The sequence below is a fragment of the Orycteropus afer genome, unplaced genomic scaffold, assembly GCF_000298275.1.
Source record: "Orycteropus afer afer isolate SDZICR_OR568_19922 unplaced genomic scaffold, OryAfe1.0 scaffold00398, whole genome shotgun sequence".
Classification (NCBI taxonomy): domain Eukaryota; kingdom Metazoa; phylum Chordata; class Mammalia; order Tubulidentata; family Orycteropodidae; genus Orycteropus; species Orycteropus afer.
Window position 1 is genome coordinate 1,432,468 of NW_006921985.1, and position 16,585 is coordinate 1,449,052.

The 16,585-nt window shown below is 51.9% G+C and overlaps 1 protein-coding gene across 1 annotated transcript in view; it reads left to right on the forward strand.

Annotated features, from left to right (window-relative positions):
- The window catches only part of CFAP99 (cilia and flagella associated protein 99), a 44,942-nt gene that overhangs the window by 26,181 nt on the left and 2,176 nt on the right, over nucleotides 1-16,585 (forward strand). The window contains exons 6-14 of the mRNA XM_007953514.1: nucleotides 3,238-3,318; nucleotides 3,820-3,881; nucleotides 4,143-4,161; nucleotides 5,165-5,236; nucleotides 5,450-5,538; nucleotides 6,310-6,514; nucleotides 10,311-10,452; nucleotides 10,592-10,743; nucleotides 11,572-11,777. Of these exons, the coding sequence (XP_007951705.1) occupies nucleotides 3,238-3,318; nucleotides 3,820-3,881; nucleotides 4,143-4,161; nucleotides 5,165-5,236; nucleotides 5,450-5,538; nucleotides 6,310-6,514; nucleotides 10,311-10,452; nucleotides 10,592-10,743; nucleotides 11,572-11,777 (1,028 nt within the window). The remainder of the gene's footprint in view (nucleotides 1-3,237; nucleotides 3,319-3,819; nucleotides 3,882-4,142; nucleotides 4,162-5,164; nucleotides 5,237-5,449; nucleotides 5,539-6,309; nucleotides 6,515-10,310; nucleotides 10,453-10,591; nucleotides 10,744-11,571; nucleotides 11,778-16,585) is intronic.

Below are 16,585 nucleotides of genomic sequence, written 5' to 3' on the forward strand. Positions count from 1 at the left end.
GGATCGGGCAGTGTTTCGTTCTGCTGTGCATGGGGTCGCTATGAGTCGGAAACGACTCGACGGCACTTAACAACAACAACAACAACCTCAAAGAAAAATGCTAAACCTTCACATCAAAATAAAAAAGAGGACCAGCATAAATATTCAGCAAATACTAAAACAATAGCGATGAAGGGAGTGTTAACACGATTCATAAAACGAGCTCAGCATAGAAAATTATATGGAACAAAGAAATCTACACCATGAAAAAGCACATAACAAAAATGATAGTAACAAATTCACATTTGCCAATAATTACATATCTGGCAAGGGACTTATCTCTAAGATTTATAGCGGAAGAGTGGATGACCAAACTATTGTACATACACATAATGGAATGCTATGCAGCACTAAAGAATAATGTAGAGTCTGCAAAACACCACATAATATGGATGAACTTGGAGGACATTATGCTGGGGGAAATAAGTCAATCACAGAAGGACAAATATAGTATGAGTTCGTTATTGTGGAGGGTCAAGGAAAGGTTTATATATAGAGGGAAACTTTCTTTGTTGGTTGCCAGGGGTGGGAGGAGGGGATGGAACCCTGCAAAAATTAAAAAAAAAAAAATGCATTGACCCATGTCACTTTAGTTTTGTGTATTTCACTGTACATAAATTATATTTCAATAAAATGCATTAAAATAAATAAATGGGAGGAGGGGAAAATGTTGATGGGATCTGGATTAGGATTGCATTGAATGTATAGATTGCTTTGGGTAGAATTGACATTTTCACAATGTTCAATTTCCATCCACGAGCATGGGATGTTCTTCCATTCATGTACGTCTCTTATGGTTTCTTGAAGTTATCTTCTGTAGTTTTCTTGGTACAGGTCTTCTGTGTCCCTGGTAGGATCTTCAGCATTTCAGACCTCAGCTTCTCTGGGCTCAGTGTGTTTGTCTCGGGTTGTCATGATGACCATATCTCTCTTCCTCTCTGTTTGGTGCAGCCCATAGCATGCCCCTTCCCCTGTCCCACTCTCTCCCCTGGCTGCGCACCTCTCAGCACCACCTGTGAGATGTCTGTGGACACGCACTTCCCCTGGGCTCCACAGAGTGGCTGAGCTTGAATCTCAAGCTCCCACTCTCTCCCACCCCTCCTCTGCCTCGTGCTTTGAATCCCTTCCCTCTCCTCAGTTCAGGGCCCACTGCAGTCCACTCACTCATTCATTCAGTGAATATTTTTTAAATTTTTATTTTGTTGTTGAGAATAGTTGTGGCAAGACATGGGCCAAGTCAACAGTTTGCACGTGTGCAGTGCAGTGGCGTTGATTCCGTTCCGGTTGTGCACCATCCTCATCCTAGTTCTCTGAGTTGTTTCTCCCCCATCAACACAAACTCACTGCCTTGAAGGTTCCTATCTGATCTTTCAGGTTGCTGTTGTCAGTTTGATCCCATAGATAATTCTTGAAAGAGCACAGAGTTCACGGCCAACATTTTTTACTAGTGAAGCTGAAGTATTGTTTGCTTTTAAGAACACTTCAGGAGATATTTTTGATTTCCGGTTTAAAGATTACCTCAGGGCAATAGTGTTGGAGGTTCATCCAGCCTCCATAGCTCCAGAACATCTGGAGTCCATGAGAATTTGACATTCTGTTCTGCATCCTCCCCCCTCCCCCCGCCTTTTGATCAGGATTCCTCTATAGATCTTTGCTCCAAATGGGCCTTCAATAACTGTATGGAGTGCCTGGCAGGTGTTAGTGGAGTTCTGCTGGCGTAGTGCTTAAGGCATTTGGCTGCTAGCCAGGAGGTCTGTAATTCAAATCCACCAGCTGTTCTGTGGAAGAAAGATGGGGCAGTCTGCTTCCATACTGATTTATAGCCTTGGAACCCCAGTGGGCGTTGCTTTGAGTCAGAATCAAGTTGAGGGCAGTAAGTTTGGTTTTTTGGGTTTAGTAGGTGTCAAGCATAGTTCTAGGCACTGAGGATACAACTGCAAACAAAAAGAACAAAAGTTCCTGTCTTCATGGAGCATGAATTCTAACGGCGGACTCAGACGATAGGTAGGGTAAGTAACGTGTGGCGTGTCGGTTGGTGATAGATGTTCAAGAGAAAAATAGTCAGAGGAAGTCTATACACAGCACTGGTGGCGGCGTGACTCTGGCCAGGAGATGTCTCCCTGAGATGTGCCTTTGGAGCAAAGAACTGGACGAGTCGAGAAGTGAGCCGTGGGAAAGCTGGGACAGAGTGTGGCAGGCCCAGGACCCAGCATGGACAAGTGTCCTGGGGCAGAGGGTTGCTGGGGTGCTGAGATCAGCCAGGAGGCCGCAGTGGCCAGAGGAGAGTGAGGAGGCTCGAAAGAAGCAGAGAGGCACAGGGGCCTTACCACCTGGCCACTGACAGAGCTTTGCACCGAGGTAGGCTTGCAGGGGTGGGGAAGGGCAGTGAAGGGTGCTTCCTGGAGATGTTGGAAGCAGGTGGGCAGGATTTGCAGGTGGATGTGAGTGTAAGAGACAGGCACTCAGTGTGGGCAAGGAATGGGCAGGAGTCAAGGTCGGGGATGCTTGGGGATGGAGGGGGAGGGCTTCCAATTTGGGTGTGTTGGGTATGCCATGCCAGTCAGACTTGCAGGTGGGCAGGGTGTGGCGTGACGAGAACAGATGTAGGACTTCAGCACTCAGAGGTGTCCAGGCCGGCCCCCACCCACCCCTCCACAGACACTGCTCCTGCCAAGATTGCTGAGGGCCTCCCGGAGCTGGACCCAGTGGACACATCTCAGGCCGCCCTGGTCTCTGTGGTTTTGAGCCAGGGTCCCCTCCCCTTTGCAGAATCCAGGATACTCCCTTGGCCTCCCCGGCCCTTGGCCACTCATCAGCGTCCCCTGCCAGTCACTCACCCTGGGCCCGTCCCTCTTGTGGGCCGCCTTCCCTCCTTGTTCTTTGCTTACCACCCCCGCCCCCATGCAGAGTTCCAAATCCCTGCATCCACTGTAGACTGGACAGTCTTTCCTCCCCCCCAGTAGGGCAACCCACTGCCACCCTCATCTTTGTGTGACGTGAGTTCAGCAGCTCCCACACTGGCCCTGCTTCTGCCACAGTCCCAGCACCATATCCACCTCCTCGGTGCCTGAGGCTGGGGTCACGCTGGCTGCCACCTTCCCCTTCACCCACACCAGCTGGCCACCAGCCCTGGCATTCTAGACAGCCCTCCCACCTGCAGCTGTCTGACCCCCCACTCTTCCTCCCACCACGCTGCAGGTCCCACAGAGCACCTACCAGCCCCCCAAGGAGCAGCAGCTGCTGGAAATGACGAAGAGGCGTAACCGCTGGAAGGCCGAGGTGAGCTGCGCACGGCCAGGCCCTTGGAGGCCAGTCGGGGGGTGTGAGGGCAGGAGCACCCGCCCTGGCTGGTTGTCCCTAGGGTGGAATGAGGCCGTGGGACAGGTCACCCTGTGAAGCGGGAATGTCCAGCACCGCCCCCAGGGACGCCCTCAGCATATTGTCATCTCCCAACACGCTGACCCCACGGCATCAAAGGGGGAGGCTTTCTGCTGAGGCTTTATGGGGCGATGGAGAAGGGGCATGAGGCAGAGAGGATCAGAAGGAAGAGGCAGGACAGATGGACGAGGGCGAGGCAGGGGAGGCAGGGGTCCAGGTGGGAAGATGAGGTGGGAGAAGGAAGGGGAGGGGAAGACCCAAGGAAGGGGAGAAGGAAGGGGGTGGGTGGGGAGAGGGGGGAGAAAGGCAGAGGGAAGGGGAGGAGGGCGGAGAGGAGGACGCGCTGGTTGGTGCCTTCCTCCTTGGAGGGCACCGGGTGGCCGCAGCCGTGTGTCACCGCAGGAGCTACTGCTGAAGGCCAGCCTGGAGGAGCTGCACTGCGCGATGCCCCGGCCCCGCGGGGCGTCCCTGAGGCAGGTAAGGTGCAGCCTCGATGCAGGAGCACGTCCTGTGTCACCCAGAATTCTCCCAGACACCACGTCTGTGACCACACAACAAGCCGGTGTAAGAATTTAGCGTTTCTTCACGGTGAGCCACCAAGGGACGAGTATCCAGTGATGGTGGGAACGTGACTCCATGGCCACATGTGTTCCTCCTGGGCAGGGTAGACACAGGCGGGTGTAGACGCGGGCGGGTATAGACTCAGGGAGGTGTTGATAGGGCAGGTGTAAAGACAGGATGGGTGTTGACACAGGCAGATGTAAACATGGGCAGGTGGAGGTGGAGGTAGGTGCAGAGGGGGCAGGTGTAGACATGACAAGTATAGGTGAGACAGGTGCAGATAGGACAGGTAATGAGGGCAGGTGTAAATGAGACAGGTATAGACAGAACAGGTGTAGATGGGAGCCGATGGAGACAGGACAGGTGTAGACAGGACGGGTGTTGGTGTGGGCAGCCATAAATGAGGCAGGCGCAGACAGGATAGGTGTTGGCACAAGCAAGTGGAGACGGGGGCATGTGGAGACAGGACAGGTGTTGGCATGGGCAGGTGGAGACGGGGGCAGGTGGAGATGGGGACAGGTGTTGATGCGGGCAAGTGTAGACAGGACAGGTGTTGATGCGGGCAGGTGAGAGGCCCATCAGAAACAGCAGGGAGGAAACCCACAGGGAAACTGCTGAGCATTCCCGAATTTTCCACGTTGAACATTCAACGAGAGAGAACTCACGGTCCGAGTATGTCTGTGAAAGACCGAAGCCAAGGAGCAGGGCCGAGGGAAGACTGGCTCTCCCCTGATGCTCACAAGGACCAGCTGCCTGCCCTCCGCTCCCAAGAGCCCACCTGAGGTCCCTGAACAGGCAGAGCGAGCCGCCCTCCCGAGCAGCTGGGGCAGGCCCAGGGGAAGTGTGTGATGGCCGAGTCCCTGTGGGGATGACGCCCCACCAGCTGTCGTCCAGCGTGGTCATGGTGGCCCCCAGTGTGTGCCCTTGTGTGCAGCAGGCCCTGTGCCTTGCCCGCTCCCTAGAGTGGGCAGGCCAGCCCCTAAGCAAGGCAGAGAGGCCTTGGAGATCGTGTGCGCGCAGGCGGGTGAGATAGGGACAGGGGAAGGCAGCTAGCGTCAGGACGGAGCGGGTAAGCCAAGCCCCCAGGGGAGCTGGGCCCACCACTCACCCAGGGTCGTTTTCTGGCGGGGTTTGGGGTGCTTGGCAGGCATGGGGCTAGGCTGGTAACTCTGCTCTGGTCCTGCAGGGTTCCAAGAAGCAGTTGCGGTTCCAAGTGCCACCGCGGATCCGTAGGATGCCGAAACTGACCTTCTATGAGGTGAGGGACGCCCAGAGCATCGGGGTGGGCACAGGCACTGGCTCCACGGCCTTCTCCCTGGCACCCACCCGCCATGTCTGCTCTGCTCTGGGGACCAGGCTGGTCATTGCTGGTGCACCCAAGGCCCCCGGGACAGGCCTGTCCCTTGCAGGGGCCACGTGTAGAGGACAACAGGGCAGGAACCGTGCAGCCAGCCTCTCCGCTCTCCCACAGCCCAACAATGTGCCAGTGAAGCTGAACGCCGCTGCCATCCTGCGGGAAGGAGCCCTCTACCAGAGACGGGTGGAGAAGGAGCTGCAGAGGTGGGGGCAGCAGCCTCGTGGGCCCACAGCTCAACGCAGGGGGCCGATGCAGAGGCTGCTGGGAGCAGGGAGGGGCTGGCCTTTCGAGGAGCGAAGGGAATTGACAGGCACCATGGGGACAGAGCGCAAGGCAGGTGCTGAGGCTGTGATCCAGCAGGGGTGGGGGCGCCTGGCCAGATAGTGATAGAGTAACGTCTGTGTTTTACTGAGATTGTCCCGGCTCAGTGAGGGTGATGGACCCAAGATAGGAGACTTAGCAAATACCTGGCCCACCCCAAACCTTGCGCAGAGGCCCCCTCCTCTTCAAACCCCTTCCTGCTGCCCCTTCATCTAGGAGGGTGAAGCTCTGTGCTCACCCGGGCCATTTTCCATGTCTGTGCATCGGGCTGTGGGCAGGAGCCAAGGTGGCCAGCCAGATGGATAGTGATGGACAGTGGGCTGGGGAGAAATAGCAGGTGGACCGACAGGTCAGTGGAGAGATGGTGGGTGGGCAGAGGGATGGACACAGGTCTACTGAGTGGACAGATGGGTGGACAGAGAGATGGTGGGTGGGTACATGGGTGGACAGAGGGACGGTGGATGGACAGACCGGTGGACAGAGGGGTGAGGAGATGAATGAACAGTGGACAGATGTGACTGACAGCTGGATGGGGGATGGGGGCAGGCGAGGAGGCTGGCAGCCCACACTTACGAGGGCCTGGCAGCCTCCCTGGGCAGAGCAGGCCTGACCACGGGAGACTCTCAAGCCATGGCGTGGGTCCTTCTGTCCAGGGTTGACAAGCTCGTGGATGGGGCTGGGGATTTCTCCGAGTTCCTTGAATGGCAGAAGAAGATGCGGGCCAGGGACCGGGAGGAGCAGGTGGCCGCTGAGGAATGCCGTAGGCTGCGGGGGAAGCTCAGCCACGAGGAGGCCGTCCTGGCCCGGCAGAACCTCGTGCAAGAGAACAAGCAGAAGGCCGAGCAGAAGAAGGAGGAGGTGAGAGGGCTGAGCTCTGGGGCAGCGAGAGCATGGGGCCCGGGCTCGCGGAGCTGCCTGACGACACAAAGAAGCCGAGTGCATAGGCCATGGCTGCTGTGGCTACCTTGCGGCTTGACCCCAGGGCATTTCCCATCAAGACCCAGGGAGTGGTGGTGGTGTTGCCCTGTGCCCCTGCGTAAGCTGAGTGGAGTACGTCGTCTGACCAGTCCTTGCTGGTCCCCCACTAGCAGGGTCAGTGGGTCCATACACACCCTGGGTGTCCCTCAGGGAAGACCTGTGCTCCTGGCAGAAACTTCCAGAAGGCTGACATGTTTCAGTACAGCCTCTCCTGCAGGAAGGCTTGTGGACACCCACACTTCAGTGTTTCAGAAGTGCCTGATCCGCCAGTCCTGGCTGCTCCTCCTTTGAAGACCGGCTGCCAAGGTGGGGACTGCCAGTCTGTGTGCCCCGAAACTCATTCCTTCCAGTGAGCCGCATAGTGACCCGGCCAAGGAGGGAGCTTTGGCCAGGTGGCTCTGTCAGCCTATCTTGTTGTGGGTCTTTTTATTGACCCCACTACTTTTCCAAACATGATGTCCTTCTCCAGGGACTGGTCCCTCCTGATAACATGCCCAAAGTATGTGAGACAAAGTCTCACCATCCTGGCTTCTAAGGAGCAATCTGGCTGCACTTCCGAGACAGATTTGTTCATTCTTCCGGCAGCCCATGGTATGTTCTGTGACATCAGGATTGGAGGAAGAATCATTAACAACCTGTGATACGCTGATGACACAACTTTGCTTGCTGAAAGTGAGGATGACTTGAGACACTTACTGATGAAGGTTAAAGAATACAGTCTGAAATATGGATTCCAAAAAAAAAAAAAAAAAAAACAAATGCACTGCTGTTGAGTCAGATACGAAGAAAACAAAAATCCTCAAAATCCTCACAACTGGACCAATAAGCAGCATCACGATAAATGGAGAAAAGATTGAAGTTGTCAAAGACTTTGCATTGCTTGGTTCTACAATCAACACCGATGGAAACAGCAGTCAGGACATCAGACGACATTTGTTGTTGTTGTTGTTGTTGTTGTTGTTATGTGCCGTCGAGTCAGACCCGACTCATCAGACGACCTATAGCACTGGGCAAATCAGCTGCAGAGGACCTCTTTCAAGTGCTGAGGAGCAAAGATGTCTCCTTGAAGACTAAGGTGCCCTGACACAAGCCATGGTATTTTCAGTCGCCTCATGTGCATGTCAGAGCTGGACAGTGAAGAAGGAAGACTGAAAAAGAGTTGATGCTTTTGAGTTGTGGTGCTGGCGAAGAGTGCTGATAAAGTACCGTGGACTGCTAAAAGAACTAACAGATCCGTCCTGGAGGAAGTGCGGCCAGAAGGTTCCTTGGAAGTGAAAGTGGCCAGACTTCATATCATGTACTTTGGTCATGTCAGAAGGGACCATTCCCTGGAGAAGGATGTCATGCTTAGTAAGGTGGAGGGTTGACGAAAGAGGGGAAGGCCCTCAACGAGATGGATTGACACGGTGAGTGTGGCAAAGGGTTCAAGTATAGCAGGGATCGTGGGGCTGGCACAGGACTGGGCAGTGTTTTGTTCTGCTGTGCGTGGGGTCGCTACGAGTCAGAGATGACTCGACGGCACCTAACAACAACAACAACGTGGTGTATTCAATATTCTTTACCAACATCGTAATTCAAATGCATCAATTCTTCTTCAGTCTTCCTTAGTCATTATCCACCTTTCACAATGCATATGAACCTGCTGAGTATGCCATGGCTTAGGTCGGGCACACCATAGTCTTCAAAGTGATATCTTTGCTTTTTAACACTTTAGAGAGGTCTTTTGCAGCAGATTTGCCCGATCTAATTTCTCAACTGTGGCTTCTATGAACATTGATTGTGGATCCAAGTAAAATGAAATCCTTGATAACTTCAATCTCTTCTCCATTTTTCATGATGCTGCTTATTGGTCCATTTGTGAGGGTTTGTGCTTTCCTGATGCAGAGGTGTAATCCGTATTGCAGACGGTAGTCTTCGGTTTTCATCAGTAAATGTTTCAAGTCCTCTTCACTGTCAGCAAGGAGGGCTGTGTCGTTTGTGTACCGCAGGTTGTTGATGAGTCTTCCTCCAATGCTGATGTTGCATTCTTCTTCATATAGTCCAGCTTCTCAGATTTATTTGCTCAGGATACAGATGGAATAAATATGGTGAAAGGATACACCACACATAACCCTGACACATACCTTTCCTGATTTTGAATCATTCAGTACCTCCTTGTTTGGTCTATGTAGAGGTTCTTCATAAGCAAAATTAAGTGTTCTGGAATTCCCATTCTTCTCAGTGTTATCCATAAATTGTTACCCACACAGTCAATGCCTTTGCATAGTAAATAACACGTAGATAAACATCTTTCTGGTGTTCTCTGCTTTAAGGCAAGATGCATGTGGTATCAGCAATGATCTCCCTCATTCCGTGCCTTCTTCTGAATCAGGCTTGACTATCTGGAAGCTCCCTGTCTACAAACTGCTGCAACCATTTTGAATTCTCTTCAGTAAGATTTTACTTGTGGTATTAATGATACTGTTTGATAATTTCCACATTCTGTGGGATCACCTTTCTTTGGAATGGGTCCAAATATGGATCTCTTCCAGTTGGTTGGCCAGGTAGCTGTTTTCCAGATTTCCTGGAGTGAGTGCCTCCAGTGCGGCATCCGTTTGTTGAAACATCTCAGTGGGTATCCCATCAATTCCTGGAGCCTTGTTTTTCGCCAATGCCTTCAGTGCAGCTTCGACTTCTTCCTTCAGTACCTTTGGCTCTTGATCATATGCCACCTCCTGAAATGGCTGACCAATTCTTTTTGGTGCAGTGACTCTGTGCAAGTTGACTTCCTTTCCATTTGATAGAAAGAAGTGTAATGTTAGATGTGGGTTTTTTTTGTGACATGTTACTTATCCAGGTGATGAAGTGCCCTTCTATTCCTATTTTTAAGAGGGTTTTTTTTTTTTTAATCGTGATTGAATGCTGAGTCTTATCAAATGCTTTTTCTTTGTCAATTTATATGATACATAATATTTCCTCTTTGGCTTCTTGATATGGTAGATTTCAGTGATTGATTTTCAAACATTGAACTAGCCTTATATCCAAGCTTGTATCCGGTTATGGTATAGGATTCTTTTTATGTATTGTTGGATTCTATTTACTAATATTTTTTGTTTTGTTAAGGACTTCTGTGTCTGCATTCATAGAACTGGAGGTTTCGTCGTTGGTTTTTTGTTTCCTTGTTTTTGGTACTATCTTTGTCTTTGTCTTTTGGCTCTGTCTTTGTCTGGGAGCTCTGGTGGTGCAGTGGTTAAAGCGTGGTGGCCTGGGCAGTGATGGAACTTGAGCCCCACCTGACAGGCAAGCACTGAGTAGATGCACCATGGGGTCTCATATGTAGGGGTCACAAGTGGGTGGGCTTCTAGGTAAGCCAGCACCCCTGACTCAGTTTCCCCAGGACTCTCTTGACTCCATCCCTGGCTTCATCCTCGGATCTGGGGAGATGGCTGTGTGGGCCTTCCATCATCCTCCATGACCACATTGGGAGGAGGGTGGGAGCTGGAACTCCCTGCAGCCCAACCTCAAGGTGACCACCTGGAACTGATTGACTGACTTAGACCCAAGTTCCTGAGGGAGCCAAGATCAAGGGCTGGACCACGCCCCCAGACCTCGTGCCTGTCTGCTGGCCCAGAGTGAGGTGGGTGAGTGGGGCCGGCCTGCAGGACCAGCCCTCACCGAGGGGCCCACTGTCCTGCAGACGGCGGAGCTGATGCAGCAGTGTGCCGAGAGGCGACTCCAGGAGGAGAGGTCCATGAAGGAGCTCGTGGACCAGGTGATAGAGGCGCAGAAGAACGTCAAGGTGGCGCAGACAAAGCTTCTGAAGGGCCGCCGGCAGGCAGGTATGGTGGGCGAGCCATTACACACAGGCTGCGCCTGGCTGTGCCCGGCTCCCTGCGCAGGTCCCCGGGCTGGTGGCCTGCCCACTGCTCCACGGGGAGGCTGCCCCCTGGCCCATCAGCACCCCGCTTGGCCCCCAAGCTCAGGAGCTGATGAAGGAGAGCCGGGAGCTACTGCAGCGTAGCGCACAGGAGGCCAAGGAGCAGCAGCGGCAGCAATGTGTGCTCATCTCCCAGCTGCGCGCCATGGAGACGCAGCCCACTCGCAAGGGCAAGCTTGTGGACCTGACCCAGGTGGGGCGCCGCCCCTCCAACACGCCCCATCCAATGACCTAGAGTGCCTCCAGGCCAGGCAGTGGCCCAGAAGGCATGTCCAGAATTCCTACAGAGGCCTGGGACGGGAGGCTCACCCTTCCCGAAATCCACCATCACTAGTCCTGGGCTCGGCACTCACTGTGCTGCTGACTGAGCCTGGTCTCTAAAGTTCACAGTTCTGTCAAGGGACAGACGCTGCCCCAGACCTCTGCAACCCCTGGGGATGGGGGGACCAGGGCCCTGGAGATGGGGGTGGGTGAGACAGGCTAAACGGAGGAGGCCAGGCCAGCTTTTGAGCTGGTAGGGGGCCCTGGGAAAGCCACGTGAGCTGGCTGAGGGTCTCACCTGGTCCCAGGGGATGGGGACTTTAGGGAGGTGGGGATCTGCCAACATCAAGTAGCCTTGGGACCCCCAGCTAGAAGTGTAGTCAGCCCAAAGTGAGGTTTGCAGGGGAGGGGGCTAAAGAGGCTGAATGGGGGCTGGGGGAGGGCAGGTGGTTATACAGGTGATATTGAAGCCAGGGAGGGCGGTCTATGGGGCAGGAGGCAGGGGCTGCAGCCAAGAGCCCAGAGTCTCCCCACCAGGCTAGCCCCAGGGTCACACTTGCTGAGGTGAGATCTGAACACTGGCCTCAGTGCTGGGCAGCAGAAAGGCAGGGGCCCAGCGACTGGCCAGGCAGGTGGGCAGGTGGGCTGTGTGCTGTGGAGCAGATAGGAGAGCCATTTGCGCCCGCCCCGGTCTGGGCCAGCCAGCACTTCTGGTCAGGCCCAGCAGGCTGCCAGCCCAGGGCCTCCTGTCACCCCCTAGATCCCCGGGTATGGGCTAGAGGGCGAGATGTCCATTGTGGAGCTGCGTGAGCGGCTGGCCCTGCTCAAGGAGACCCAGCAACGCGCACAGGAGGAGAAACGGGACCAGATCATCCAGAGCAAACGCGCCCGGAACCAGGAGCTGCAGGACGCCATGCAGCGCGTCTCACTGTGCCGTGCAGCCATGGGCCGGGCCGCTGCTCTGAGGTCGGTACCGGGCGGGGGCAGGAGGGGACACCGCTTGCAGGCTGCGTCCTCCTGAGTGGGCGCCCCACCCCCCGGCAGTGCTTTCCAACAATTCCCCAACCCTCTGGTTTTATTAGACAGTCTCCAGGCATCTGGAAATAGGGCAGGTCACGCAGCGCCAGCTCGGACACCCGTGACCTAAATGCAGTTTGCAGCCAGGTCGCAGGCACGACCTTTTGCCACCTGGGCTTCATCTAGCTGCCCAGCTGTCTTTGCCCAACCCCTTGGGCAGCAGACATTTCACTCCTAAATATTTTGGTGTGCATCTCCTTAAAAATACTGTTGTCCTATATAACCATGGCACCACGGTATGCGTGTCGGCAAATGAGCGACATGGCCCAGCACCACTGAACACCTGGCCCACATTCACAGGCCTTTCCAGACTTCGTCTTCGTTTTACACCAGGCTCCGGGTGAGGGTCAGGCACTGCATTTGCTCGTCACATCTTGCTGATCTTTCTACCTAGAGTGCACGTGCACACGCACCTTTTTGTTTGTAATTTGGGGACATTTTCCAGCCCTGTGTGCCTGTCCCATGGCAGCTCGGTCAGGCCCAGGTCAATGCCACCCTCCAGAGCCAGCCAGGCCTGTGGGCCCCGGCCTGGTCTCGTGGTCAGCACAGCTGCCCCAGGGGAGGGCACACCTCGGACCTGCCGGAGCAGAGCCTGATCCAGAGAACTGTGTGAGTGAGCTGGGGTGAGCTGGGGCAGGCTGACTGCATGGGCAGAAGAGAGAAGAAAGCCCCTGCCATCAACTCCGTTCCAACTCACAGCGCCCCTAGCGAACAGAGTAGAATTGCCCCATAGGGTCCCCAAGACTGTCAGTCTTTACTGAAGCACAGTGCTTCATCTTCCTCCCGTGGAGCAGCTGGTGAATTAGAACCACCAACCTTTTGGTTAGCAGCCCAGCGCTTTAACCACTGTACCACCAGAGCTTCTGGATAGAAGGAAATCGAATTCATTGTCAGTGGGAGGAAAAGCCTTTCATTTTCAGTCCTCTGAGCTACTCTTAGGTCCCTGGGTGGGTGTTAGGACCCAGTAGTGCCCAGGGAGAAAGGCCTGGCAGTCCACTGCCATGAATATTACAGCTCAGCAACCCTGTGGAGCAGTCCTCTCCGTAACACACGGGGTCACAACTCCACAGCAACAGGGGGATTTTTTTTTTTTTTTTTTTTGAGTGACCACTGCTCTTCTGTTCAGAGGAGCCACGTGACAAACGCAGGTCCCAGCTGCCCAGCCACTCAGCATGTCCCTGAGGTGGCACCCACCAGGGGACACATCATCACTTCCCCACTGCTGGCCTTCGGCCTGGCAGACCCCAAATGCAGTCGGGTCAGTGTTGGGGAGCCTCTGAGCGTCCAACTCAAACTCTCAGAGCTCCCGAAGCAGCTGCCTGCAGCCAGACCCCATGGCATTGATTCACCAGCAGCAGGCGCAGGGGGCAGGAGGCTGGACGGCAGCTGGGGGAGTGGAGGGGAGAGCGACCAGGCGCAGGGAACAGCACGTGCGATTGCCTGGGGCTGTGATGTGCCCTCAAGTCACCGCAGCAGGTTAGGGCCATTTCAGAAGGAAAAGAGCCCCCTGTGTAGAAGAGATTTGTAGAGTCACCAAAACATCAGCAGACGTTTCTCTCCAGGCAAGAGGGAAAGAGAGGTAGAGGGGGCCTGAGATGAAAGCAGGCTTTCCTTTTTTTACATCACGTGGCAGTACACGCAAGTGATAGTCTTCTATTGTTATTACTTTTATTGTGGTGAAAACACACAAGACAGTCACCAACGTAACAACTTCCCCATTTACTGCTCAGGGCACTGATGACACTGTTCATGTTGTGCCACCGTGGTCGCCATCCTTTCCCAAAACAGTCCACAGCTCTGGTGATGTAATGGATGAGACATCTGACTGCTAACCGAAAATTGGAGGTTCAAACCCACCAGCTGCTCCATGGAAGGAAGAGGAGGCAAACTACTTCCATAAAGACTCACCGCCTTGGAAGCCCAGTGGGGGGTCACTAGGAGTTGGAGTCAGAGTCAGCTTGATGGCAGGGAGTTGGGTTTTGGGTTTAATGCCCTGGAAACAAAAGCTCCCCCTTTCCCCCTTCCTCCTACCTTTGCTAACCACGAATAATCTTTCGTTTCTGTCTGTATCCGTTTTTTCCCTCCACTTTCCCTCCCCTCCCTGGCAACCAACAAAGGAAGTTTCCTTCCATATGTAAACCTTTCCTTGACTTTATACAACAGTGGACTAATACCATATTTGTCCTTCTGTGATTGACTTGGACCTCTGGTAGCCTAGTGCCTAAGGCACTTGACTGCTAACCAGAAGGCAGGCAGTTCACACCTACCAGCCACTCCTCAGAAGGAAGATTGGGCAATCTACTTCCGTAGTGATACCGCCTCAGAAACCCAAGGAGGGGTTGCTATGAGTTGGGTCCAACTCCACAGCAGTGAGTTTTGTTTGGTTTTGCTGATTGATATATTTCACTCAGCATAATGTCCTCCAAGTTCATCCATGATATGTGGTGTTTTGCAGATTCTACATTATTCTTCAGTGTGGCATAGTATTCCGTTGTGTGTATGTACCACAGTTCGGTTATCTATTCCTCGGTTAAATGGGCAGTTAGGCTATTTCCATCTCTTCGCTATTGTGAATAGTGCTGCAGTGAACATGGGTGTGCATATATCTGTTTGTGCCCTGCCTCTCACTTCTTTAGGATATATTCCTAGTAATGGGATTGCTGGATCAAATGGTATTTCTATTTCCCACCTTGTAATGAATCACCATACTGATTTCCACAGTGGTTGTATCAACTGACAGTCCCACCAGCAGTGTATGAGAGACCCGGGCTCTCCACATCCTTGCCAGCATTTGCTATGTTCTATCTTGTTGGATTTGGCTGTTAGTGCTAGGGTGAGATGGTATCTCATTGTTTTGATTGGCATCTCTCTAATGGCTAAGATCACCAACCTTTCCTCATGTATTTGTTGGCTGTTGGCTATCTTCTTCAGTGAAGTGTCTGTTCATGTCTTCTGACTTTTTTAAATCGGATTGATTGTCTTTTTGATGTTGAGGTGTTGGGGTTTTCTATAAATTCTAGAAATAAGTCCTTCATCCAATATTGCCAAATATTTTTTCCCATTCTGTAGGTTCTCTTTTTACTCTTTTGGAGAAGTCCTTTGATGCCTATAAGAATTTAATTTTTAGAAGGTCCCAATCATCTAATTTATCTTCTGCTTTTTGTGCATCTTGGATTATGCTTGATAGTCTATTTAGGCCATAAATTAGGATGCCTAAGTTTGCCCCTATTTTTTCTTTGATGAACTTTATACTTGTAGGTTTCACATTTAAGTCTTTGATCCATCTTGAGTGAGTTTTTGTGTATGGTATAAGGTATGGATCTTGTTTAATTTTTCTACAAATGGATATCCAATTTTGCCAGTATCATTTGTTGAAGAGACTATCTCTTCCCCTTTATCAAAGATCAGTTGACCACAGGTGGATAGATCTATTTCTGGGTTCTCAATTCTGTTACACTGGTCTATGTGTCTGTTATTGTACCAATACCAGGGTATTTTGACTACTGTAGCTGTATAGTAGGTTTTGAGATTTGAGAGTGTGAGACTTTCTGCTTTGTTCTTCTTCAGTTGTGCTTTGCTTATCCGAGGTCTCTTTCCTTTCCATATAAAGTTGTTGTTGTTGTTAGGTGCTGTCAAGTCAGGGCTAATTCATAGTGAACCTATGTACAACCAAGAGAAACACTGCCCAGTCCTGTGCCAGCCTCATGATCCATGCTATACCTGAGTCCATTGTTGCAGCCACTATGTCAATCCATCTCGTTGAGGGCCTTCCCCTTTTTTGCTGACCCTCCACTTTACCAAGCATGATATCCTACTCCAAGGAATGATCCCTTCTGACAACATGACCAAAATAGGTGAGACAACATTTGGCACATTCTTGCTTCCAAGGAGCATGCCAGCTGCACTTCTTCCAGGACAGATTTGTTCATTCTTCTGGCAGTCCATTATTTTCAGCATTCTTCACCAACACCACATCTCAAAAGCATCAAGTCTTCTTTGGTCTTCCTTATTCATTGTCCAGCTCTCACAAGCATATGAGGTGATTGGAAATACTTGGGTTAGGCGCACTTTAATCTTCAAAGAGACATCTTTGGTCTTCAGCACTTTAAAGAGGTCTTTTGCAGCATATTTGCACAGTGCAGTATGTCATCTGATTTCTTGACTAATGCTGAGTGATTGGTTTTTCCATGTCTGTAAAGAATGGAGATGGGATCTGGATTGGGATTGCACTGAATGTATAGATTGCTTTGGGTTGTGTTGACAGTTCCACAATGTTCAGTCTTCCTATCTATGAACATAGTATGTTCTTCAATTTATGTAGATCTCTTATGGTTTCTTGCAGTAGCATTTTATAGTTTTCTTTGTATCAGTATTTTGTGTTCCTGGTAAGATTTATTCCCAAGTATCTTATCTTTCTGGTAGTTACTGTAAATGGGAGGGCTATCATTGCTGATGTCTGATGCATCTTGGCTGAAAGCAAAGAATATCAGAAAGATGTTTGCTTGTGTTTTATTGACTATGCAACAGCATTCAGTTGTGTGGATCATAACAAATTATAGATGACATTGAGAAGAATGGGAATTCTAGAACAGTTCATTCTGCTCATCAGGGGCCTGCACATAGACCAGGAGGCAGTCGTTCGAACAGAACAAGGGGATACTGTGTGGTTAAAATCAGGAAGGGAATGAGTCAGGGTC